Genomic DNA, 24,598 nt, shown 5'->3' with positions numbered 1-24,598 from the left:
TGTTGATGTACTCAATTTTCAAAATATATTTACAGTCCTGGAAGTGCTCATTTTTTGAAGGAATAGGAATTAAATAAACCTCTCATCTTGCAATGGAACAGTGTTTTCTTCCTCAGTATATTGGTTAGAAGATTGAAATACTTTTATCTTCTTTTAGAGAATTGAACTGAAGATGATCTGTCAAAATCAAGTGGGTCTATTCCACCTTTTCCTGCCACGCACTGGTTGATGCTAGCTCATGTGTTTCTGTGATACCTTGTAGAGAACAGTTTTATTAATACTAATATGGGTTTCAAGAGAATGCTGTGGATTGTCTGGACCTGCCTAGAAAAAAAAAAAGATCAATTTGAACCTATATTTCTTGGATCTTTTATTGGATGGAAAATAGACTGCTCTTTGGAGTGGAAATGCAACATTAGAATAATTTTATTTAAACTCAGGCTGTAAATCTTTGATGTGGACAACGTAACCTTCAACAATTTTACAATTTTGCTCCACATAGTTGTGAAATCAGCCTGAAAATGGGTGTTAGCTGGGGCAATGCAATAATGCAGATTTGTAGCTTATGTACTTATAACCATACAGACAGGCATAAAGCACTTCTCACAAGTCTGAATATTTTAAAGTTTTGTGACAGCTATGAAATCCTGCTGCAGCAGGATGAATAAAAAGTTGTTTTCCTTGTAGTTTACCAGAAGGAGTATTCCTGGCTGTTGAGGATAAACAGTTATCTCCACTGTTGCACGGAGTACATTAGATCTTTTCCATATATTTTTTGAATGCAGGATGGCTCTAAAGTACAAATCAGAGCTTGAATCAGATAAAAAGCCTGGCAGAGATGGATAACAAAGTAAGCTGTTCCTTTATTGCTTCGTGTCAAAGATACAGTCATAGGTTAGGGGATGTGAAAATTTTTAGAGCCACATTTGGAAATCTCAGTGCCGCTTTCTGCTGCATAGTGACGAGCTGTGGGGCTTTAGTCCAAATGGCATGTCTGTCAGCTACACAGAGGCTCACTTGAATTGCAGCCTCACAAAAGGTTTAAGTTTGTTCAAGGAAGAGATATACTCTGCAGACACCAGAATGCTGTGTATTTGTCACATAAGAATGAGTTAAAATAGCTAGAACAACCAAGCAGTCTGCAGAATTTTTAACAACCTGTTATAATTTCAGAAATAATTGTTACTTGCCATTGAATTCTTAGAAGTGAGGAGTTTTATTCTTAAAAAAAAGCCAAACAAACCAAAGTATAGAAAATATCATATTCTCTCTGTTAAATTCTACAGATCTTACATTTTAAATAGAATATAAATCTGTAGTTCAGAACCCTATGACAGTTTTTTCCTGATTCTGTGAGGCCTAAAGTGTGACTGTATATTGCAGCTGATATTCCTTTAATGTTACCTACTAATGTGATTAATAAAGATTGCCATGCATCATTTTCTAGCAGTGCTACAGGCAGTACTGTAAATCTTTTACTCCATAGACCGCTCAAACAAATGTTTGATAAAGGAGGGGAGGATGTTAAACATTAAATTGACTGTGCTGTAAATCAAGGAAGATATTTACAGTAATTGCCATATTTTTAGTCAGCCCATGTCCACTTTGAAAGCTACAGTAGTAATTTTTCTTTTCCCAGAAAATACTTAAGAGTGTCAGGTAATTTCAGCTATGCCTGCTATGAGCCCTGTTTGGCTTGTACAAAAGTGGGAGAGCAATAAGATTCTTTCTTTAATTACTTTTGGAGATGTACACCATGACAGGTTGATTCCTTGCTTTAAGTCTAAATAAAACAATGTGCTCAAAAACAATATTCAAAAATATTCAAAAACTAGTTTTTGAATATGGTAAGGATCCGACAATATAGATCCTGCAATATACAAGAACTGCCAATATTCAGAAAGCAGTGGGTAGGAAGGTGCTTTTTATCATTAAATTATCACCTGCATGTCTTAAATAAATCAACTTGATAAACAAAGGAAGAGAAGAAGTGTCTGTCTATTCCTAGCAACTGCCTTTCCCTCCATTCATGCTGGGGCTGCAAATCAACAAAAGCAATGGCAGGAGTGCCTTTTTTCCTGCACTTAGAGTCTACTTTCATAATAGTCATACACAGATGTCCAAGTGTAGAAACTGACCCAGCATCTCCCAAGTACCTTACTGTAACCAAGAAGACACTAGCTGTTCTGGAAGTCACGTATTTTTGAAAATTCATCTATTTAGCAGCAATAGTTGTATCGTGTTTTGCATTATTATAGAGAGTGCGTGCAAATCTTTTAAGAATAGGGCAATCAAAACAGATTTATTTGGACACTTTTAGAAGTTACATTGAAGTTTTAGCCAAACCCTATGAAATGCAAAAAATTCTTCTGACATTGACAGGCTTTAAATACTAAGTCCTTGACATGTTCAGCTTGATAGATGTAAAGAATTTAGGGGGTTTTGAAAAAGGTACATATAATTGTGTTGCTCAAGTATTTTAAGTAAATTTGAAAGTCAGTATAGTTCTGTCCCTGCGGATTAGAAAAAAGGAGGGCAGGTTTTGGTAGCCTGGGTCAGCTGGATAGGATGTGAGATCTCAGAAATGTCAGGAGGAGCATAGGGAGAGGGCAAATTTGCCTGTGCTGTAGGATCAAGCTGGCAGCATGTCCTGTGTAGCGTGAGAATGAAAAATCCAGGTGTCACTGTAGCCCAAACATGGCTTAGGATCACAGAATATCCCGAGCTGGAAGGGAACCACAAGGATCATGGAAGTCCAACTGCTGGCCTTGCACAGGACCACCAAGAATCAAATCATGTGCCTGAGAGTATTGTCCAAATGCTTCTTGAATTCTGGCAGGCTTGGTGCTGACCATTCCTGCCTCCTTAGACTTGCTTTTCATAGGTGTGCTGAGGGAAAAGGAGTGCATAGCTTCAAGCAATTTTTTTTTCCCTAATATCTCTAAAGCCCCTGTGCAGGAAGCTTTGCAGGAAAATGAATGGCCTGAGATATATCGCACCATTTATAAACCAGTTACTGCTCATAACAGTTCGTTTTTAATAATATGTTCCCATGGGGTTTAGGGCAGTCTTTGGAGAAGAACTGTTGCAGTTCTGCTGTGTGCTTGTCCAAAAGCTGTTTCTTTCTGGGAAGGTTTGCTGGGGCTTTTTCGGTGGTGTTATTATTATTAAGCCATTTTTGGCTTGTACTGAGGTGTGCGATCATTAATTGTCATTCATTGCTCTTCTGTTGCAGCAGATCATGCTTTACACTCTGGATCCCTGACAGTATTTTAACTTATTTCAGGAGGACTCTGCCCAGGGTCCAACGATCCCTGTCTGGAGAAGCCGTGTCCAGGGGACATGCAGTGTGTGGGGTACGAAGCCAGCCGGAGACCGTTCATCTGCCAGTGCCCACCGGGAAAGCTTGGCGAGTGTTCAGGTGCATGTCACAGCCATAAAGGGGGATGCACTTGGACAATAAAGTGCTGCCATTCTCATTTTGCAGGCAGAGGTGCCAGTGGAGTCAACAGAAAATGTACTGCTTAACTCATCTCAGCACGGGCACTTGGGATGTCTGTTTATAAGCCCTATAAATACTTGTCATTATAGCTATGGGGCTGTATGTAGACTGTGATCCAGTTTCTGTTTGGAAATTCCCACTGGCTTGCTTGAATACCAGCTCAGTAAAACAGGCTGCTGAGAAAACAGGATTTTTTCCTAGAGAATGTTATGCCAGATGTTTTCCTGCCCATGGGCAAAGCTCTATAATTAACTCTTCTGCTTACTATTTGGATTACCAAAATTCCAACCTTTATTAATGAAAACACTACACTATCCCAAAAAGAAAGTTCGAGGACATCTGTTAGTTCTCTGCATCTGTGTTGTTCCCTGGGATATGAGGAGCCAGGTGGACAGCCAGAGGTAAAGCTTTCTGTTGACTTCAGTGGATCCCAGGCTGCAGGACAGAGGATTTGTGCTGTTTGCCTGATGAAAGCACAGCAGATACTGAGCTGTGGTCCTGGGCACTGGTTGCAGGGGACTCAGTGCAAGGGTTTGGCTGACATCTCATGTAACTTGACACCCATAACTCAACTGCTTGATGTATAGGTGTGGTCATCTTTGATTCCCTCTGTTATCAGTGAGGCAAGACTGATGTCTCCAGGAGTGTATAAGCTGAAAAATCCTGAATACTCTTTTTTTTAATTTATTTATTTTTAAGTATGGAGAAATCTTAGTTTCCTCTATCCCCTGAAAAATAGCTTTAAAAAATGAAAGGCAGAAATATTTTGTAGTAGATGCCAGCTTTGTTTTCTCTTGTCAAAAAAGGGTTTTATTTATTTATTCCTAGTCATTGTCATTAACTTTATAAATTCCTTAATTACTTAACAGTTGGGGAATTGTTTCATGTATCACTAAAAGCACATGTGTCTTTTCAAAATGGTTGTTTCAGGCCACACTTCCCTCAGCTTTGCTGGGAATAGCTACATTAAATACCGTGTTTCTGAAAATAGCAAGAAAGAGGAATTCAAGTTGGCTCTCCGTCTGCGAACCCTGCAAAGCAATGGGATTATAATGTACACCAGAGCAAATCCCTGTATAATTCTAAAGGTAATTAAAATTACTTATCTTTTCTGCAGTTGTTTTTCTTGATTCTATATTTTCTCTTGGCTCTTGATTTGGGGAATGCTGTTCTCATTTCAGCTGTAGATTGAGAAGATGAAGTCTGATTCTAACAGGGAAAAACAATTTCAACAACAGCAGCAGCAACAACGATCAGGAAAGCAGCTTGTTAGTGGTACTTTACTTGGAAAATTCCCCACTGAGTGCTGTTCATTATAAGCACATTATGTGTGTCTGTGTGCAGGAGCCAGTCTGCACGAGATGTAAGATTTGGCCATTTATATCACTGTGTAGTCAAAATGAAGCCTGCTGAAATTGCTGTTTTTCCCTTCTGTCCTGTCTATGGTTAGAGGATATGCCCTCACTGTTAGTGAGCTATTTCCAGGAACCAGCTGCTTAGAACATGTCTCCTACTGAATATGAAGATCTCTGCACTCTGTGGATTAAGATTCTTTGTTGAGAAAGTCATGGGGTCAATAGAGATTGATACCAAATCAATATTTAATTGATAAGCTTTCCATGCATTTTTATTCTTTTTTGTTGTTGTTGTTTCTGTGGATTGGCAAATAAATGCGGGATGGCAAGGGAGTACTAGGCTCATCCAAGAGCCTGCACATATAGTATTTCTGCTATAGCCTCTGAAGTACAAAATGAAAACATTTTGTAATTCAGCCACATGCTATAATTCAGCAGTGGGAGAACTGGCACAGAGCCTTTTGTGTCTGTATTTGCAATCTTTAGGGTACTTTTGGCTGAATACTTAGGTAATGTTAAAGTGGCTAGATGAGTTATTAATGGGCAACAGTTTTATAGCTGTTAGACTGAAGTATTTAATGAGCAAGAGTACTGTCTGTCATTCACCAGGAACTGTCAGCATTGTTCAGATTTGCACAAGACAATTACGCTCTGCTTTGAGACGCGTAGAAATGCAGTTTGAACTTTCAAGCATATGTTTTTGTTTAAAAAATAAACAAGCGAAACTGCAGGTTGGAAGACCTTCTTTGAAGTCTTCATCATGCTTGCTCTTAGCATATGCCCATAGATAATGTTTGCAATTTTGTAATTTCGAAAAATACCTGGGAAAAATACCTGGGAAAAAACCAAATATACCTGGTGGAAGGTGCCACTTGAAAACAATAGGAGATACAGGGATGGCATGAACTGGGAGTTAGAATGGTGATAGGAGAATTCATATTGCTAGAGTTCTGTGTGTAAAGCTCTCATCATTAAGGAGCATGACATATCCAGGTCATAGACAACTGAGTGAAAATTTTTTGAAGCTGGGAAATTTTGCCACCAAAATAGAAAAGTTGATGCTACTACTATTGTTACAAAAAAAAACCAAAGAAAAACAAAACAAAACAAAAAAAAAAAACGCAAGCAAAAACCCCAAAAACAATGAACACAAAAACAAACAAAACAAAAAAAATTCAAATCAGTAAGAGAACCCCCCTTTGCAATCACCTGAACGGAGATTTTAGTTGTGAGGTAGGAATTATGTTCTAATCACATAATTATTTTGCTTTGAAAGATGCTGAGTTAAAAATAATACTTCAAGGAGCAGCAACAAGAGCTGTGGTTATTGTGTTCCAATCTCAGTCAGCAACCTCCATGTCAAGCTGTTTTGCTTCCTTTGTCTAAGAAACAAAGAAAGAAAAAGTAGAGAGCTTCAAATGCAGCTGCTACCTTACGTATCTGATGAGTGAGGTCCAGGGTCGTGGATGGATGCAAAACCTCTGCTTTCTCCTGTGCACTGATCAGGGGAGGACATAGAAAATTACCTTCCCAAAGCCTCATGCTCAGCTTTTCAGTAGGGCAGAATTCACTGTTGCAGTGAGTATGTCCTTTTCCCAGGTCTGGCACTGGGCTTCTGCATGCATGGGGTTTAAAGGAAACAAAATCATTACATTCAGCATAGATTTTCTAAGGAATGGTATCACTTAAAAGATCAGAAATTGTCAGAGTTTAGTTTTTGAATGTCTTTTAGGTGAGGAATATCAGGCTAAATTCTCACAAAAGTGCTCTGTGGCAGACAAATGGCATCATGCTCAAGGGATTTGGCCCTATCAGGTCTCTTCAGGGATTGCAGCTGACTCATGGACTGCACTCTGGAGATCCCTGACTTAGGTGTTTTCAAGGAAGCTATGCTTAGACTTTCTAAGCACACTTTTTTTCATTTGTAAACCAGAGGTAAGGCTTCTTATTTTTCCTTTAACCAGGTACATATGTTGGGAGGTAGGGAGGCACTCAGAAATGAGGCCATTAAGCAGATTAATTAGAGGTCTATAAATGTGAAGTTGTTATCATTTGAGCATTGCTTTCAATTAAATTAAACATGAGGAGAAGCTTTCCAAATAGAGGATAAAGGATGAAATCCTGTGTTCCTTTGAGCACTCTGGCATCACTCCAGCAAAGCACTTAATCACTTGCTTAACTTCCTGTATTTGAAAGCAATTGGAACTATTCAGATACCTTAATTTTAAGCATCTACTTAAGTATCTTCTGGATTAGCACCAGAGAGCCCAGCACCATCACTGAGCTTCAAATAAAAGCAGAGGCAGAAGAAATGTAGACCCATAAGGTATGAACCCATGGGACAACAGGCAGAAAACACCTGTGCTCTTGGGGCAGGGAGTGGCATTGATTGTTTTGAAGCAAGTCTGCCATTGCAGTCTGTTTAAACATTAATGCTGCAATATGCTTTTTGGTGTTTCAATGGCCAGCTTAATTTTGGAAGCTCATACATTTGTGAGTACTCCAGGGATGGAAATATTTCATAATCTTAACACAGTGTCCTTCCTGGTTGAATAATCAATTCCATAGAGCAAACTGCTTGTCTACTACTTTGCTGAAAGCCTACCAGCTACACTGTATTGATACAATAAAATAAGGGTGTTATTTATTCAGCTGTTTCAAATAAAGCAACTCATCCATCGATTTTGAGAGGTTGGCCATATTTTTTTTTGTTGCATGCTCTTGCTTTTAAGACAATTGGAGCAAAATGAGATGCAGGTCAATGTTGGCTTTTTTTCTTTTGGAAAGATTGCATGTCCCAAAACAAGTACCACCTTTTCCTTTTTACCTATGTAGCAGCTAACACAGAAAAGTAAGATTTAACCATTTAGAGCATTACAAGGCCATTGCAGAAGAGAATTCCATTTCTCCCCTCCCCCGCCATGGAATATAATGGAGATTCATCTTGTTTTGTGAAATTTTAAGGATTAAAAATAGGTAAAGACAGATTTTCCCATCATGCCATAAATATAGCAGCTAAATTGTAAAAGTCAAGCATATGTTCTTCTGTCCGGGCAGTTAATGTGAATCTTTGCATGGTTTAGTTAGGTGTGTATTATACATTTTAATGCATTACTGCTGCATGGCTTATGCTGGATAGGACTGAAGTTTGGATGTGATCCCAGTTGTGGCTGGAGTTGAAACGAGTAATATTTTAATTAAATACACCATTTTACACAAATGAACCTGAAATGCAATTCAGCTAACAAAATGTTTCCCCAGATAGATTAGGAGGCAGCATGCTATATCCATGGTGTTTGACTGCAGATGGACTATGTGAGCTGGAGGTGGTCTCAGAAGAACCATTTGATCATTTTATTACCTGTGTTGATACACAAATATGGATCTTAGCCAAACATCTTAGCCAGACTACTATTCTAATATAATTTACAGTATGTGTTTGGCTCCATTCTGCTCATTGAATGAAATTGTTGAAATGTAACAGATTGCATCAGCTTTTGGAGTCTTTGTTCTTTTTACTTCTCTAAAGGTGAGGAATCTTGTGGCATATATGCTTAAGTGTTCATTAACCTCCCTGTCATAGTTGTTATAACTGAGACTGTAATTAAACCCTGCACCTGGAAAGCTCTGGGAAGTGGAGGCTTTGTGGGAATTTTCTGCCCAGTTAGGATGAAGCAGTGTCTCTCTGCTTTCATGGTGCAGAGGGTCTCTGCTGGTGCCATGGGCTGCACTGGTAAGAGGCTGAAAAGTTTGCTTGTCTCTGCTGAGAGATGGAATAACTCAGGCTTTTTGCTGTGTTGCACTATATAGGTGGATAAAAAAAGCAATGCCACACATTCAGTGCTCGACTGACAGTCTGGCACTACCAGCTCTCAAACAGACCAACCGTGCCATTGAGGTTGTTGTCTGGAAAGCTGCTGAGCCTGGACAAGAGCCAGACTATTCATTGCATGTCCATACTTCTTGCTTGAATGTCCCTCAGTTAGACTGAAGTTCAGCTTTCCTTGGTACTAGAATTATATGAGGTCCAGGCTATAATCAAAGAACCCCCTCTGAGGACTGGGCAGTGACCCTGACATCTCAGCGGTTACAAGGAATCACAGCAATTCCAGGGATAAATTGCTGAATGATGGTTGAATTCTCTGTGCTTAGGATTGGGGACAGCAATTTTGCCTGTTAGGTGGAAGAACCTTCACCTCCCTACCTGGCCAGTCTAGCTGCTAAGTAGTCAAGAGTGGAGCCTTTTGCAGCATTTGCTCCTTGCCAGCTCTTCCTGTTCTTCCTGTTCCTCCTCAAAGTCCATCAGGGGACAAATATTTCCTCCCAGCCCCTCTACAGCAAGGCCCGTGACCATCTGATTAATGAAAGTACTTTTCTGGTCCCATTGCTAGGGGTATCTGGGCATGTCACACAGTCTTTAATGTATGAGTCCATAAAGCAGTGGTGTGAGGTAGGGAAATGACGTTACCCCTCTTTTACTGATGGAGACCTGAAACTAATGGCTTGCTTGAGATCTCAGAGGAAGAATGTTGCAGCATGTGGATTCCCATGCTGATCTATCATGTCTTAGGTTAGTACTGTAAGCATCAGACCATCTTTTCCATCTTTCACTCTAGTTAGAGGTTACTTGTGTTTCTTCAATAACTGGAAGGAAATTTAACCCTTCAGAAAATTACATATTTATTGTGTATGTCAGATCATCTGCTGGTAAAAAGAAATAAAAGTGGGTGAGAAAGATGTATAAAACATATTTTAATGGAAAATCTTTTAGATCATAGTTTCCTGTGTACAAATGGTGTAATATTTATCCCAGGTGCTCAAATGTGGTGTTGTATTTATAAAGATAATTGGAAAAACATGTTCTGTGAGTAAGAGTAATAGACACGCAGGCAGTAGGTCCTTCAGGGCATAAGTAGTCATAGGGGAGGTATATGTATATTATACACAATCAGTAGAAGAGTTTCCATAGGGAAAAGCCTTTTTAGTAAGCAGCAAGTTATCTGCTTATCCACTGATGGCTGTTTTTCAAAGTGTAATATGTTGGCATGCATTTTTCTGTTTGATTTGTATTCCTGGTGAGACAGACCACACTTTCTGAGCAGCACCTTCAATGTTTATGGACTACTTTGTGCACAGGGAGGAAAAAACTATTGTTCCTGGAGTTTGTATCTCTGGAGAGAAAAAATTCTCTGTTTATCAGGGCATCTCAAGATTCCTCCTGAGAATATGCTTTAACAGACCCAATTTCAATCCACAGAAACTGTTCACAGCTGAATTTTGAGTCCTGTAAGAAAATGTTTTTAAATTAAAAATGTTCTGGACTCATTATTCGATACATCTATTAGCCTTTTTTTGATTCAGCTGTAAGAGTACCAAGCAACATCCATCCCTTAACTTGTATTACAGTCATAGATCTGATTTCTTCTCAGTTTCATTACATCCTCAGATCAGGGACTCCAAAACACTCGTTTGTTCATAGCAGGGGCTAATTCTAGCTCCTTCCCATGGCTCCCTCTATGTGTGTATTCATTCCCCTACACCCCCTCAAACCATGCAGAGTAAGTGGGCAGCTGGCATCTATAGGGAGCTTGCCCCATCCTTAGCAGGTCTGTGTCCATGCTGCTGAGCAATGACTGAGCAGAGTGGTGTGGTTTATACCCCAGTTGCCCTGTGTGTCTTGGCTTGGAGTCCAGTTCAGATTCAGCCAGCCAAGAAAGCAAGAGCGTGCAGAAAAGGAAATCCAGAGATCTACAGATCTCAAGATTTTACCCTTAGCTTTTCTCCAGGTCATTCTGTCAAACTCCAAGGACATAAAATGCTGATAATGGCATGACAGCACAGTCTGCTCCTGTAGATTAACACTTTCCTGTTTACCTTCAAGCCACATCAGGGAGCCTGGCTGAGAAGAGTTTGAGCACACAGTCACATGCCAAGGGATGTTTCCAGCTAACGTGACTGTTCATGGTTGAAATGGCCAAAAATGGCCAAAGGCAGAGGGACACACTGCAGCATCCTCGCATCTGCATTTGCCATGCAAATTCAGCAGGCTACCAAAGCTCTGTGGGATTCTTGCATGGACAGCTGTGGCAGCTCTGCTCTCACTGGGAGGGAGCAGTCAGACTCCGTAACAGATACACCAGTGAGAGGACAATGTGAGCTGCCTGGAAGGATGAAAAATGACACAGTACCTGAACTTTTCATGGGGATAAATAATGGGGCATAACTGTCTTGAAATGGGGTTTGCAGAAATAAATACTTCCTGGAGCATGACAAAGGTAAAATACTTCAAAGAGCTTTCAGAGAACTTGAATACAATTAATGTGTCATAAGAAATTATTTCCAACTTTGTCAGCCATTTTAAACTTATATGCCATCTGTTAGAAAAACCTAAAATCTTTGGGTGAACTGCTAATCAGGAAAGCAGCACTTCATACCCACCCCCTCACTCTGCACTTTGCCTGCCCCAGTAGGGTAACACAGATTTTCCCTTATGAGGACTTGGGATGCATGAGGGACAGGAGGGAGAGTGAGAAATCCCCTACAAACTCTAAATCCATGAGTCCAGCATAAATCTTAGGAAAGAAAGAAAAGTAAGACCCATTTTATATAATCTCTGAGGTATACACAGAGCAGGTTGTGTAGCATCTTTGGGAAATAACTGACTTTGGGTCAATTAGTATCTTGCTCTTGTAATTAAAGATACTGAACTTACGATGTTTAGGGACAACTCCACCCCTCATTGAGATGCTCTTAAAGGTTGCAGAAGCACAGGATGTCTGCATGAGCAGAGTACCTAACATGAACAGCTGAAAGTGTGGCCATTGAGTTTTTTTTGACACAAGTCTCTCAAACACTAAGAGGTGATCCTGTGCCCTGACCATCCTTTTGATAACATCAACCACTGGTAGCAGAATCACAGCTCTCAGACTCGCTGAGAGAGACACACAGTTGTTCAACAGCAGAGCCAAGAGCAGAACGAGGGTCCTCAAGTTCATATCCTGATCAGTAAAACATAAAATATCCCAGTTTTGCCCCATATGATTTTTTATATTTTTAGTTTTCAGCAGTAATTGGCTTTGGGCAAATATGAAGTAAGGTGATATTTTCCACCTTTTATTTTCTTGTTCATGATAAAGGCACAACTTATTGCTGGTTTAGTGTCATGTAGGAGAGCAGCTTTACCAATGTGCAGAGACTGTCTAGAAGTTGTCTGTGCTTCCAGATTCTCTGTGAGAGCGTATTAGGAGACAGCTGAGTGCCTGAAGCGGTTTGATTTCTGTTTTCCTCCTGCAGATTGTCGATGGCAAACTCTGGTTCCAGTTGGATTGCGGAAGTGGCCCAGGAATCCTGGGAATTTCTGGCAGGGCCGTTAATGATGGAAGCTGGCATTCGGTCTTCCTGGAGCTGAACCGCAATTTCACGAGCCTGTCTCTGGACGACAGCTACGTGGAGCGCCGCAAAGCCCCCCTCTACTTTCAGACGCTCAGCACAGACAGCTCCGTCTACTTCGGCGCCCAGGTCCAAGTGGATAACGTCCGCAGCCTGACTGACAAGAGGACAACGCAGGTCCTGAGCGGCTTCCAGGGCTGCCTGGACTCAGTAGTCCTAAACAACAACGAGCTGCCACTGCAGAACAAGCGCAGCAGCTTCGCAGAAGTGGTTGGCCTGACGGAATTGAAGCTTGGCTGCGTCCTTTATCCCGACGCCTGTGAGAGACACCCCTGCCAGAACGGCGGCACCTGTACTGCCGTGCCATCTGGTGGTAAATGCTTTCATTACTTTATGGGCTTCCCCCTCCCTGTTTTCCTCTCTAATTTATTGCCAGAGATGGTTTTATGCAGCAACATGCTTGAAAAATCTCATGAACTCTATAAAACTCTGATAGGTATTGCAAATTGGGTAAAAGCTGTTTGCTCTATAAATAACAGTGAAATGGTGCCCCTTCTTATTGCATTAGTGTTCCAGGAGGAAATTGATTTATTGGCTGTTAGTATAATCCTATTTCTATAGAAACCAATAGAATTACAATTACTGTAATGTTTAGCTGGATTTTTCAGAATCCATTTACAGCATCCTTACAGCATTGGGGGCTGTACACAAAGATGGTGATTTGAGATGTCCATCACAGATGCAACAGCAATGTTGCCTTGCTCTCTTTCCGAAGCTGTCACAAATAATTACTGAGCTGTCTGCAAACACCTTCGTCCTTTTGTAAGTGAGTAATTTGATTACATGTCTGCATGGAAAATAGCAAGTTGGGCCATTATAAACCCACCTGAACTGCATTTTGCAGCTTTCTCGGAGGCCTGGTTGCTCTAAGGTCTAAGTAATATTATCCAAATTTTATAGGGCATTGATTTAAACTGTGCATGTGTTGGAGTTTCCTATCCAGTGGTTATGTGGTGGTTTGTGTGAATTGATGCCAGTGACTTACTGCAGTTCCCAAGTTACCAGAGCAAGTCAGCATGTTAGCAGGAGAAAAGTAAATAGCATACATGTAGAACATTCCCTCTCGGGCAGTTCTCTTTCTGCAGTGTAGGAGTTTCCTTTCCAATTCCCCATACTGTATTAGCATGCAGCACTGCACACCTTTTCTAGCAGAATAAAGCTTCCTCTGAAAAGGAGGTTGCTGAACAGAGAGATTTTCTGCAAGTTCAGAGCTTTCCATCCACTTACTGTCAGTGAGTTTTGGTCATGGTTCTCTAGGGAAGTTCCTGCTAAACTCTTGTTTTATGGAGCATTTAACCAATGTCCCAGGGCTTTCTGCTTTAATGTGTCCATGCAATTTCCTTGCATCCATAGTTATTATTTCTATTTTTTATTAGTTTAAGGATGACCTTCATATTTTCTTTCTGAGTCCTCTCCACCACACAGATTTTTTAGGCCTAAACTTCAGATCAATTCAAGACTGACATGTGGTGAGATCTGAGCAAAACTGATAAGTTTCTCAGTTGGACAGTGCCAGTCTTACAAAGTAAGTCCTGAAAATGTGGATTTGTCTGTGCTGGGTTGTCTCAGCTAGCATCTCCTGTGGATCTTTGGCATTCATGGAGATGGGAGGACAGTTAGAAGGAATAAAGCACAGCCTTAACAATCCAGGATTTGTTGTGGGGAATGAACAGAAATGGTGCTGTGTCTGTATTTGTCCTTAAAGGTCTTTATTTATTTACCAAGGGAGGGAGAGAAATGGAAGGCTGCACAACAAGGCAAAAGAAAATGATTCTGAGACAGAAGGATGCTGCAGCCACTGGAAGAATTGCTAAGAATGATTATTGAAATTCCTAGGAAATATGACCATAGTATGTACAGGAACGTATGTATGATGGCTTTGATTCAGAGTCCATAATTAATAAATGAGGTAACCATTCACCTCACATCCTAGGAAGCATGGTAACAGTTCCTTCTATTGATTTTATTTGAGTCTACTTACAGTATTGCTCAGCAATCTCATGATGAGTAAATTGAAACCTTTCTAACAGAACTCCTTACAGTAATTCTGTTTTTTCCAGCGCCATGTGCATGCCAATTCGAACTGAGGGGAGACATGGTGTAGGGGAGAAACCAGCAGCCCTGAAGTTTGGACCCATCTTATTACTGGAATGGCAAATACCATTTTTGTGTCAACAAAATTTGCTGCTGGAAAGCAGTCACAGAACTGATCTAACTTGCCTGTGTTCGTTCCTCAGCGAGGGGCGTGTGCCCTGCAGGGATGTTTTGGCTGCCTGCCGTCAAAAAATCTGTTTGCTGTTTTTACTGTCTCAGCAGTGTGTGTAAATAAAGGATTGTTATAAAGCCATAATTCCAGTGCAATGGGCCCTGACTGTATGTCGGTGGTTCTACAGCCCAGCCCTTAAGGAGAAGGCATGGGCATTTTTGCTTCCACTAGGCAAAGCAATTCTGTTGTTAGTGTCCTCCATATGCTGAAAGGCCACATAATTGAATTCTGAGAGCATGAGTGTCCGACAGCATTGCAAGTCCTAGTTGCAGAGCCACAAATTGCAATGTGCATTTAAGAACAATCAACCATTGCACTTGCTGACAGATATTAGAAGCTGACATCCATTTAAAATAGGAGAAAAACCCACTTAATTTTTTAAAAGAATTTTCTTAAGAGTCAAAACATCAGCTTTTTTCTTTTTTGGTGAGGGGAAGAATGCAAAAAATATACAATGCAAAGGTCTTTTTCCCAATTGCAGGGCATTCATTAGCATTAGGGTCTCCTGACTGTATTTTCTATGATATTATCCTCCTTTTTCAGTTTTTGGAGAATAATGTTCATTTTCCTAAACACAGAGTATTTGGCATAAGATTTGTTTTAATAAATACACCCTCTAATTCAAATTTTACAAAGCAGATTTCATATACTGTTAACATCCTTTTTGTTATGTACAACCTACTGTGCTTTACAAGAAAATTAGGAGAGAGAAAAAGAAAGCTGAGATTTATAGCTAACTTAAGAAGAAAACAGTCAAGCAAAGGTCACCCAACATTATAACATGAAAGAGTTGCTGGCTACCTACCAGAAGTCAAAGAGGCTGTGTCTGATTTACATATAATTTGCATAAATTGAACTTCTACGACACAAACCTCTATAACAGCATTCCTGTTGTGAGATCTTCTTTTCAGTAGGAATGCCTACTGCCCTGTTCACCATTAATAAAAAAGCTGCCTCAGTTGCCTTTGGCTTCATCCTGTGGTTATGGGAATAGGGTCACACCGTGGCCCTTTTTGGGGAAGCGTTCTGTATGCTCTAGGATTGTGTCTGTGCTGCTGATGTTAGGTTTTGTATGGTTATGTTCCCAGCAGCTTCACAGTGCCTGGCACAGGGGAGGGCTATGCCTGGGCTGCACAGAGCTCAGGAATGACCACAGAAGTGTTGCCCAAAGCAAGGCTGGCACAGGGCTACACTCACCCACAGTGGCTCTTTCTGCCTGACCTCTCTGCATATGGAACAGGGCAGAAAGGGGATCCCAGCCTGTATGAGAGAGCACAGACAGCTCAGATGGGAACTCCCAGGAGTACAGAAAAGCCTCTCTGCTTTCAGACTGGTTTGAGCCAGCAGAAAGCAACTGTGACATGAACTTCTGCTTGCTCTCATGGCCACAGTGTTGGTCAAAGTGATGTCAGTGGTTCAAGATGGGGGACTGCATGTCCAGAGGCCCCAAGGGGAGATCCAATGCATTCTTAAATAGGGGTTGGCAGAGGAGGATGAGCACTCACTAGGTCTGACAGCTCAAGAGACTTGTAGGAGAAAGAGATACAGTCAGGACATTTTTCTTGGGAGACAGTGGAAACCACAGACCTGAAATACTAGCCACATTCTCCCAGACTTTTCAGTCCCTACCCATAAGTATGGATCAGTAAAGCTATTTTTAAAGAACATTAGCATTTTGAAACCGGACGAACAGCATGATTTTCAGAAATGGCTTGGCTTTCTAAACTGAAACTTCCCAAGAAAATTCAGCCAAGTGTTTAAAGTGTGGTTAAGCTATAAGCTGCTGAATATGAGATCTTAAAATGGGAAATGTCACACTACCTTAATAATAGTGTGGCACTTCCAGGGCTGCCAATAGTAAATGTATGTTTATCTGCATGAGTAACTGCATGAGCAATCTCAGCAATAGAAAGCTTTACTGTAATCACATGCAAAGACTGCATCAAGGTTTTCAACCACAGAGAGAAACCTCATGTTTGTAAAGCTGCAATTATAAGTTACTTCCTTTTAATTTGAACAGTCCTATATACATCTGTCTTTGATTAACATAAATGGCGTATATGAGTAGGCGATTTTATTTAAACATGAAGCATTTGAGCGGAAACTACTGAGTCAAGGAGGACCATGGGCAGAGTGTGAGGACATCAACTCATTTCACTTTCCCCACTATTCGCTTTTCTTTTTTCCTTTTTTTTCTTTTTTCATGAGCAGAGCTGAAATCCAAAGGAAGGAGAAAATGGCACTTGGGTTTAATACTTGTTTTAAATGCTGTTGGCAACATTATTCACAGCTGGTTTTGAGGATCAGGTAGTTCATAAGAAAGAAATAAGGGGAAAATTAATATAATAATACCAGTGACCTGGTCTTACTAATGTTTTTGATCTTGCTTTTTCACACACACTAACAACCCAGCATACTGTGATGTGAGTATACCAAATGCACATCAATTATATTTAAAAGCTTTTTTAGAAATTTTGGGGGTGTTCATAATCTTTTTTATGCCTATGATTATAAGCATCTGTTCTTGAATTCCCTCTTTAAAAGCATGTACATGCCAATACTCTCATAGAAAGCACTGGTTCAGCAAAGACTAAGGTTCTTTTTCATACCAACAAGTGGCAGGAGGCAATGATCTGTTTGAAGACGGATAAGTTAAATCTGAAGTGTCAGGACTGTGTATAGCTGAAGAACACACACTACTTGAGGGTGGCCTGGTTTGACTATAGACCTACCAAAATACAAATGTTGGGAGAGGTCCTCTTCACCTTCAGTAGTTCTCATCAGTTAACTTTCTGTGTAACCCTGTGTGGTCAATGCCAAGGGCAGGGCTGTTTCTGGACATTGAGTTTGTCAGATTTAGCTGCACAGCAGGGAGAGAAACTACACAGAGAGACAAATGGAAAAGCCAAAGCACGTTAAAAGATAAAAGCCAGCCTGTCTTGCATGGGATAGATAGAAACAGGAGCATACACATGTTAAAAAAAAAAAAAAATAATTGGCAGCGGCTCGGAGCATCCTCTTTAATAAAGCCAAGTAAACCTTAGGATAGACAGACATTCAGATGCTCAGGCTGGGAATGCTACCAACAGAGATGTTCGCTACATAATGACACCCCATCTGCTGATGGCACCGTGCCTGCCTTGTGCTGCTGCCTCTGCTTCCTAAGTGCCAAGCAAACATAGGTATAGGCAGGGAGCCTGTGTGGTGTCCTGTCTTACTGCATGTTGCTCCTCAGTAAGGTCTGGGATGAAAAACACCTTTTCCTCTGGATAGGGACATGCCAAGAGGGCAGTAAGAGATGCTGTTTGAATCACAGTGAGAAGGTGAGATTTAACTATGTAGAGGGGACTCAGATTAATGCAGGAGCATGAGACAAGCCTTATAAAACAACCAGTAAGCCCAAGACCATGTGCAGACCTATTTCTACATAATGTTTCAGGTCATGAATGATATTTGATGTGATTCTTGCTATTGTCATCTCTCCCTGGGCTTCACTTCCCACTGTAGAGAGGCAAGGTCTTGGAGGTTAGGACCAGGCTGAATTGGAAGACAGCTGGTCCCAAAGCCCTGAGCTGCACACAGTGAGGGTGCTGGGTCCTCAGCACCAGCTGTTTGGCTCCACTGACCCACTGCTGCTGCTGCTGCAGGACTTGTTAACTTGTAGATACAGCCTTAAAAGGCTGTATTGTTGCTCACAGCTTGTTGTTGCTTTTAGGTCAGCTATTGGTACATGCTGCTAAAGCACATGCTGAGAATGTTGTGGTCCCACCTAGAAACATTTCAGAGGTGTTTTCCAGAGCTTCCTGTCTTTTTCCACTGATTCCCTCTGAAGAAATACAGTGGTGACATCACAAAATTTGCCTTGAAGATCTGCCTTGGGGAATGAAGATCAACAATTCTAGGAGTGAAATATTCTTTCCTCTTAGAGGAAGCTCAGATGGACTGTATGATCTTAAATGTTGATGAATTTTCAAGACTTCAGTGCTTTCATTGTGAACAGGATCAAGCCCTACATTGTGTAAAAGAGATTTTTCATCCCTTGCTGAGAGGACAGGACACTCAGCCTTTTCTCATCCTTGACTGTGAGAAGTATGCTTGTTATTCTTGTTCTAAGCAGGAGGGAAGAAATAAATGGTACATTAGCAGGATATTTAATTAAAAATATAGTAAAAATCCTTTATTAGACCCAAGACACCCTCCCAACCAGAAGGGTTTTCTTTACAATTTACCTTTGTCCACAGCCACGTGGACAAAATATGCAGTAGCCGGCAAAATTGCAGCCTCTGCTGGGAGGTTTGGAGAAGGATTAAAGGTCTGGCAGGCCTTCCAGCTGAGCTGCTGTATGCTGTCTACTGAGCCATCATATCAGCTCTTCTCTTCCCTACTCCATGAATTTTGACATATGCTTTGCTGTGTCAGAGACCTCTCGGGTGAATGCTCTGCAGCTCTGAGCGTGTGTGTGTCACAGAAAAGTTCTGTGTCTTCTGCCAGTGCCTTGGACTTGGCAGGTGTATGGCAGTGAATCCAACGAGAGGAAACACCAGTGGTAAATATGGTAATTTAGTACTGCCTTGTTTTAGTGCCTTTTTGATTTCTAACTTTGATCCTTAGACTTAGAATCTATAGTGAATTCTTTAGTCTTCTCATGTCTGATGTGTGTTCCACCATCATTAAATCAAATTGTGTGAAAAATGTAGGCTTTCAGAAACAGACTTTGATTTTGGTCCTGTTCATACACTGCTGGACAGGGCTCTGACCCATTTGGGGCATTCAGTTTCATCTCTTCCTCGTATAAAATGCATGTTTGTCTTATAAATGATTGGTACCTAAGACCTTGGTTAAAAAACAACAGAAACTTGGCTTTTAACATCACTTTAGAGTTATGGAGGTTTATGAAATATCAGATAACAAATGGAATAACGTATATATTCTGTTGTTATAAAAAGCAACAGAATTGATTGTGAATAAAGTGATTTATATTTGAATTGAACATTCTCCCTCTGCTTAAACTCATTGGGACTGTAAAAAACATATAAACATTACTGTAAATTTTTGAACTATAGATGTCACTGTTCAGTCATAAAAAGGAAGCACTGAAACAGCCTTATTTATTCATGCTGTGAATTCTACCTGCAGTCACAGGTTTGTGATTCCTCAGACCCAGATCACTATAGGTCCAGAAAGCTGTTCACATTGTCCGAGTGAGATACTTTTAAGACACACAAAGAAACAATCCCATCTTGCTGATGCTGACTAAACATGCTTTCTGGGAAGCCCAAAAGTTGAATAATTTATATTCTTAACTCTGTAACCTTGGAAAGATCAGTGTGTCTGTCTCCCTTCTTGTAGCAGGACAATGAAACAGCATGATATTTGAGTATCTATTTCATTTATCTTAAATTAAATAGTATTGGACTCTTGACTGAGTATGCCAGCAAGTCTGGTTCCAAGTTTATTCTCAAAAGCCTGTCCTCATGAAAGAATTCAATTAGAGTAACTGAACAAGGCGAATTGAACCATATAGGACATAAAAGATGTGGGAGTCTTGACGCAGAATTGCTTTTCCTTATGCCTCCACTGGGTTTTTCCATATTGTTTCAATGAAATTCTTTTCCTTATAACTGTGCTGGAAATGACTGCCATGTTTGCAGAAAGAGTGACTTTTTAAAGAAGTATTTGGGTTGTTTTTTTTCCAGATGCATAGATAAAGAAGGTTTTTAAAAATACATTTAAAAGGCTCACCACTGAGAGATGATATTTCCACCACATCAGCTTGATTGCCAATAATTTTGACACTGAATTGAGTTGCACTCAACCATTTCAGCTCTAACTGCAGCTATATTAATGACAGGAAGTTTCCTTGTTTTACTTGCTTAATATGCTGTATTCAATAAGTATATGAACCCCATAGCTGGAGCTTGAATCTTGCCTACACATCTGTTTGGGACATTTGGATTATAGAAGGAGCTTTTCAAAAGATCAGCCAAAGTTTTTTTACAGATGTCCAGGAAAAATTTGCTGGTTCAACAGGTCTAACTTAGGAGTCTTCTGCTTCCAGGGACTGTCTTAGCCATCTCATGGCTTTCACAGCCTACATGTTCCATGCTCTTTTCAAGTGAAAAAGCAGTCAGATTTCCATATCCAGTTCACAACATTGAGATGCACTGCCTTGCAGGATTTCTTTGTGACTTTAAATAAAGCTTTTATTAATGGCAATATGCCATATGAACTCAGAAGGAGAGAAAAATAAAAAGAGATTTTCTATTTGATACTTGGCAGGGAGAATTGATGTGTTTAAAACCTCTCTCTTTTCTTTTTTTTTTTTAATTTTGATGTTGCCCCTGTGTTGGCAAAAAACATAGAAATGTGACTTCAGTCCCCAGCAGGGTCCCCCTCCAGATGAATGTTGTTATGTGTGATGAATTGCAGTCAGTGATTAATCAGAACCTGATACCACACACTGAACATAATCAGCTCTGATTAGGGCTGGTATTGCCCAGGTCAGCTGGTATTTTGAAGTTTATAGTTCCTGCCTTGAGGATGCACTTTATAAAACTGGTGTTTTATTACTGTCACATCCCCATCATGTTGTCCTTGTAAAGGGCAGAGATGGAAAAGCTCTCAGCCAATGTATTTGTTGATCGGTGAAGCCCCAAAAGGAGAGTAGACTGACACTATCAGCTAACATTTTCAAAAAGCTGGGAAATAAATCCTTGATCTAGAATATTTCTTGTTACCTTTCTTAAAAGGTGTTCACAAATGACATTTATTCTTACCTGAATCATGACAATTAGGATGGTCTGGGCTGCAGCAATTCCTCTGGTCCCTGGTTGTAGACACGAGCTCTGATTGTCTGGGCATCTCAGATAGACAGACTCTTGACTAGCATTAGTGTGGACCACATGGACAGACCAGAGTGAGTGTAAACGTCCCCTTGCCCCCACACTACAATTTATTTTTCAGTGTAATGCCAAATGGATCATTTTGCTTTTAGACAGACTCGGTATTAGGAGTCTAATTTCCCTCTCTCTGTCCCTCACCTCCTAGGGTACCATTGCAATTGCCTCTCCCAGTTTACAGGAAGGAATTGTGAGTCAGAGATCACAGCCTGCTTCCCAAATCCTTGCCGGAATGGAGGCTCATGTGATCCCATCGGCAATGCTTTCATCTGCAACTGCAAAAATGGCCTGACAGGAGTAACGTAAGTGTCCCTCCCCAGGTGGGCAATGGCAGCTTTTTGGCTCAGTGGTGGTGGGCTTTTTGATCAGGCATTTTATACCCAGAAGCTATGATTCACCTCACAAAAAATAACCCCAACCTTAGCGCTTACTCCGAATCTAAGCTAATGACAGCTGAGAAATCCCTGAGACTTGCACGCTCAGAAATGTTTTTTTCTGAACTTACCCTCCTAAACTGTTGATTCAGGACGTTATCTCGAGACAGTTTTCTCTGAGATACACCTATCTAAGTGTTGCCAGCTTTTTGAACAATCTCATAAAACTGTGGAAGCTGCTGTGTAATCTTTATTTTGAAAATGGATCAACTGCTTAGTCATCTTAGCCCTGACATAAAAGGCTAATTTATAGAAGTCATTTTTTTTAAATCCCTGCCTTGATCATAAACTTGGTGTAGACGCAGAAAATCCTGACCTGCCCATCAGCATGTTTTTCCATCATCTGGGTTGTCCACTGTATGTACTTTTTCCTCTGCAGTTTACTACCTCTTGTTCTTTCCAATTCTCCTCTCTCTTTATGGTTCCTGTTATTTTTTTCCCCCCTGCCTCTGATACTTGTTTATTTTATCTCCAGACCTAAATAATTTCACATATGATATAATTCTCTCCTACCCTCTCCCTCTCCCTTTTCCTCTTCCTCTTCCCTTCAATAAATACTATATTTTTTCTCAACTGTCTCCTCCTTGAATCTTCCTGTAATATTTTGTATTGAAACCCATAGAGTAGTCCAATAACAATATAAAAAAGCAGATTCTCTATTATATTCAGTAAACCCCATTAGTATCAGGGAGCCTTTTCTTATCAGATGCTTTATTTCCTTTTTGATACCTATCAAATGCTTTAAACTTTTATTTCCTTCTTGGTATTTCCATTTTATTGTCTTTAAAAAACCCATGGAATAGCCGTAGAAAAAAATTAAATGCCATTAAATAATATTATAATAAAAAGATAAATTTGCAAAGTACTACAGGGTGTTAACTAATGGCACCACTTTGACCAGAAAAGGCATCATGCACAAGCTGGACTGCTTCTTAGATGTTCTCCAGATTCCAGACTCTCCTTTTCTCCTTTTAAGGTGTGAGGAAGACATCAACGAGTGTGAAAGAGAAGAATGTGAAAATGGTGGCTCCTGTGTCAACATCTTTGGTTCATTTCTGTGTAACTGCACCCCTGGCTATGTGGGTCAATACTGTGGTCTTCGCCCCGTGGTGGTTCCCAATATACAAGCCGGGCATTCCTACGTTGGCAAGGAGGAGCTGATAGGAATAGCCGTGGTCCTGTTTGTCATATTTGTGTTAATCGTTCTTTTCATCATTTTTCGCAAGAAAGTTTTCAGGAAGAACTATTCCCGCAACAACATCACGCTCGTACAGGATCCAGCTACTGCAGCCCTGCTCAACAAGAGCAATGGCATCCAATTCAAGAACATCAGGAACAGCGGAGACAGCAGAAATATCTACCAAGAGGTGGGGCCTCCACAGGTGCCCGTGAGGCCAATGGCCTATACCCCGTGCTTCCAGAGTGACTCACGGAATAACCTGGACAAGATAGTGGATGGGCTTGGTGTGGAGCACCAGGAGATGACAACGTTTCATCCCGAGTCCCCTCGAATACTGACAGCCAGGAGAGGGGTGGTGGTGTGCAGTGTAGCGCCAAACTTGCCTGCTGTGTCTCCCTGTCGCTCCGACTGTGACTCCATCAGGAAGAGCACGTGGGATGCTGGGACAGAAAGTAAGTAGCACCGCGTGCCGGTCTCGTTCTTCTCTGCCAGCGGTAAGGGTTGCCTTCGGGGTGCAGCAGGCACAGTGTCACAGGTACTCCTTATACTCCAGCCTAATACGTGTGAATTGTTACATTTCTCCAAGAAGTGATTTGGTTTAATTTTGAAAGGTTATAATTATCCAGGCATACAAGACCTCTACTTCTATGCATGAAGTATGACTGAAAGCATTTATTTCATTTGTTCGGGGAGTATATAGGAGTAAGTGCTCTGAGCATTTTTCAAGTGACACAATGCAATCATCTTTCTATTGGAAAAAAACAATTTGGGGCAGAATTCTCAAATAGAAGTTCTGTTAGGTTCAGGCTGTTTGTTTCCCAAGGGAGTTAAAAATATTTAAATGTTCTGCAAGAAGCAATCCTGTTTTGAATCAGGGAGAGATGAACTAATATTCCCTACTTTCTGTGTCTGTGAAGTGAAGCAGAAAATCACGTACTCCTTGATATATGGGATCGCCTTTTCAGGCCATTGCATTCCCCTCTGCATTCACTATCAGAGTCATCATAGAATCTTCAATCCCCACACTTACCTATTTGTGTTCTGACGGCTCCTCACCAGATAAAACAGTGCTCTGTCCATTCCTGAATGAGTTGCTGGAAATGCAGCAAACTTAACATCTTCTGTCATGGCAGGAGAAAGCAGTTTTCTGGGACAGAGTTACAGCCCTACATCGTTTATCCTTGCAAGTCAGAACACGTCATATAGACTGGGAGATTTTTGCTTCACCATATATGAGTTTTTAAAACATGTTTTCTCTAATTAGGAATTTTTCCTAATGCATCTTCCAGTACCTGTTGGAGGGGGCTTGCAAGAAGGCTGGAGGGGGACATTTCACAAGGGCCTGTAGTGATGAATGGCCTTAAGCTGAAGAAGGGTAGGTTTAGATTAGCTATTAGGAAGAAAATCTTTGCTGTGAGGGTGGTGAGGCACTGAAACAGGTTTCTCAGAGAAGGGGTGGGGGTCCTACTCCTGGAAGTGTTCAAGGCCATATTGGATGGAGGTCTGAGCAACC

The 24,598-nt window shown here is 40.8% G+C and overlaps 1 protein-coding gene across 11 annotated transcripts in view; it reads left to right on the top strand.

Moving 5' to 3' along the window:
• The window catches only part of FAT3 (FAT atypical cadherin 3), a 340,610-nt gene that overhangs the window by 301,012 nt on the left and 15,000 nt on the right, over positions 1–24,598 (top strand). For all 11 annotated transcript variants that reach the window (XM_015635094.3, XM_015635120.3, XM_015635102.3 and 8 more), the window contains 5 exons: positions 3,287–3,421; positions 4,433–4,590; positions 12,151–12,619; positions 21,620–21,773; positions 22,882–23,537. In XM_015635094.3, coding sequence (XP_015490580.1) covers positions 3,287–3,421; positions 4,433–4,590; positions 12,151–12,619; positions 21,620–21,773; positions 22,882–23,537 — 1,572 coding nt within the window. The remainder of the gene's footprint in view (positions 1–3,286; positions 3,422–4,432; positions 4,591–12,150; positions 12,620–21,619; positions 21,774–22,881; positions 23,538–24,598) is intronic.

Source organism: Parus major, chromosome 1, assembly GCF_001522545.3.
Source record: "Parus major isolate Abel chromosome 1, Parus_major1.1, whole genome shotgun sequence".
Lineage (NCBI taxonomy): Eukaryota > Metazoa > Chordata > Aves > Passeriformes > Paridae > Parus > Parus major.
Note: the sequence above shows the minus strand (reverse complement) of the source record. Positions and strands in the feature narration are given on the sequence as shown.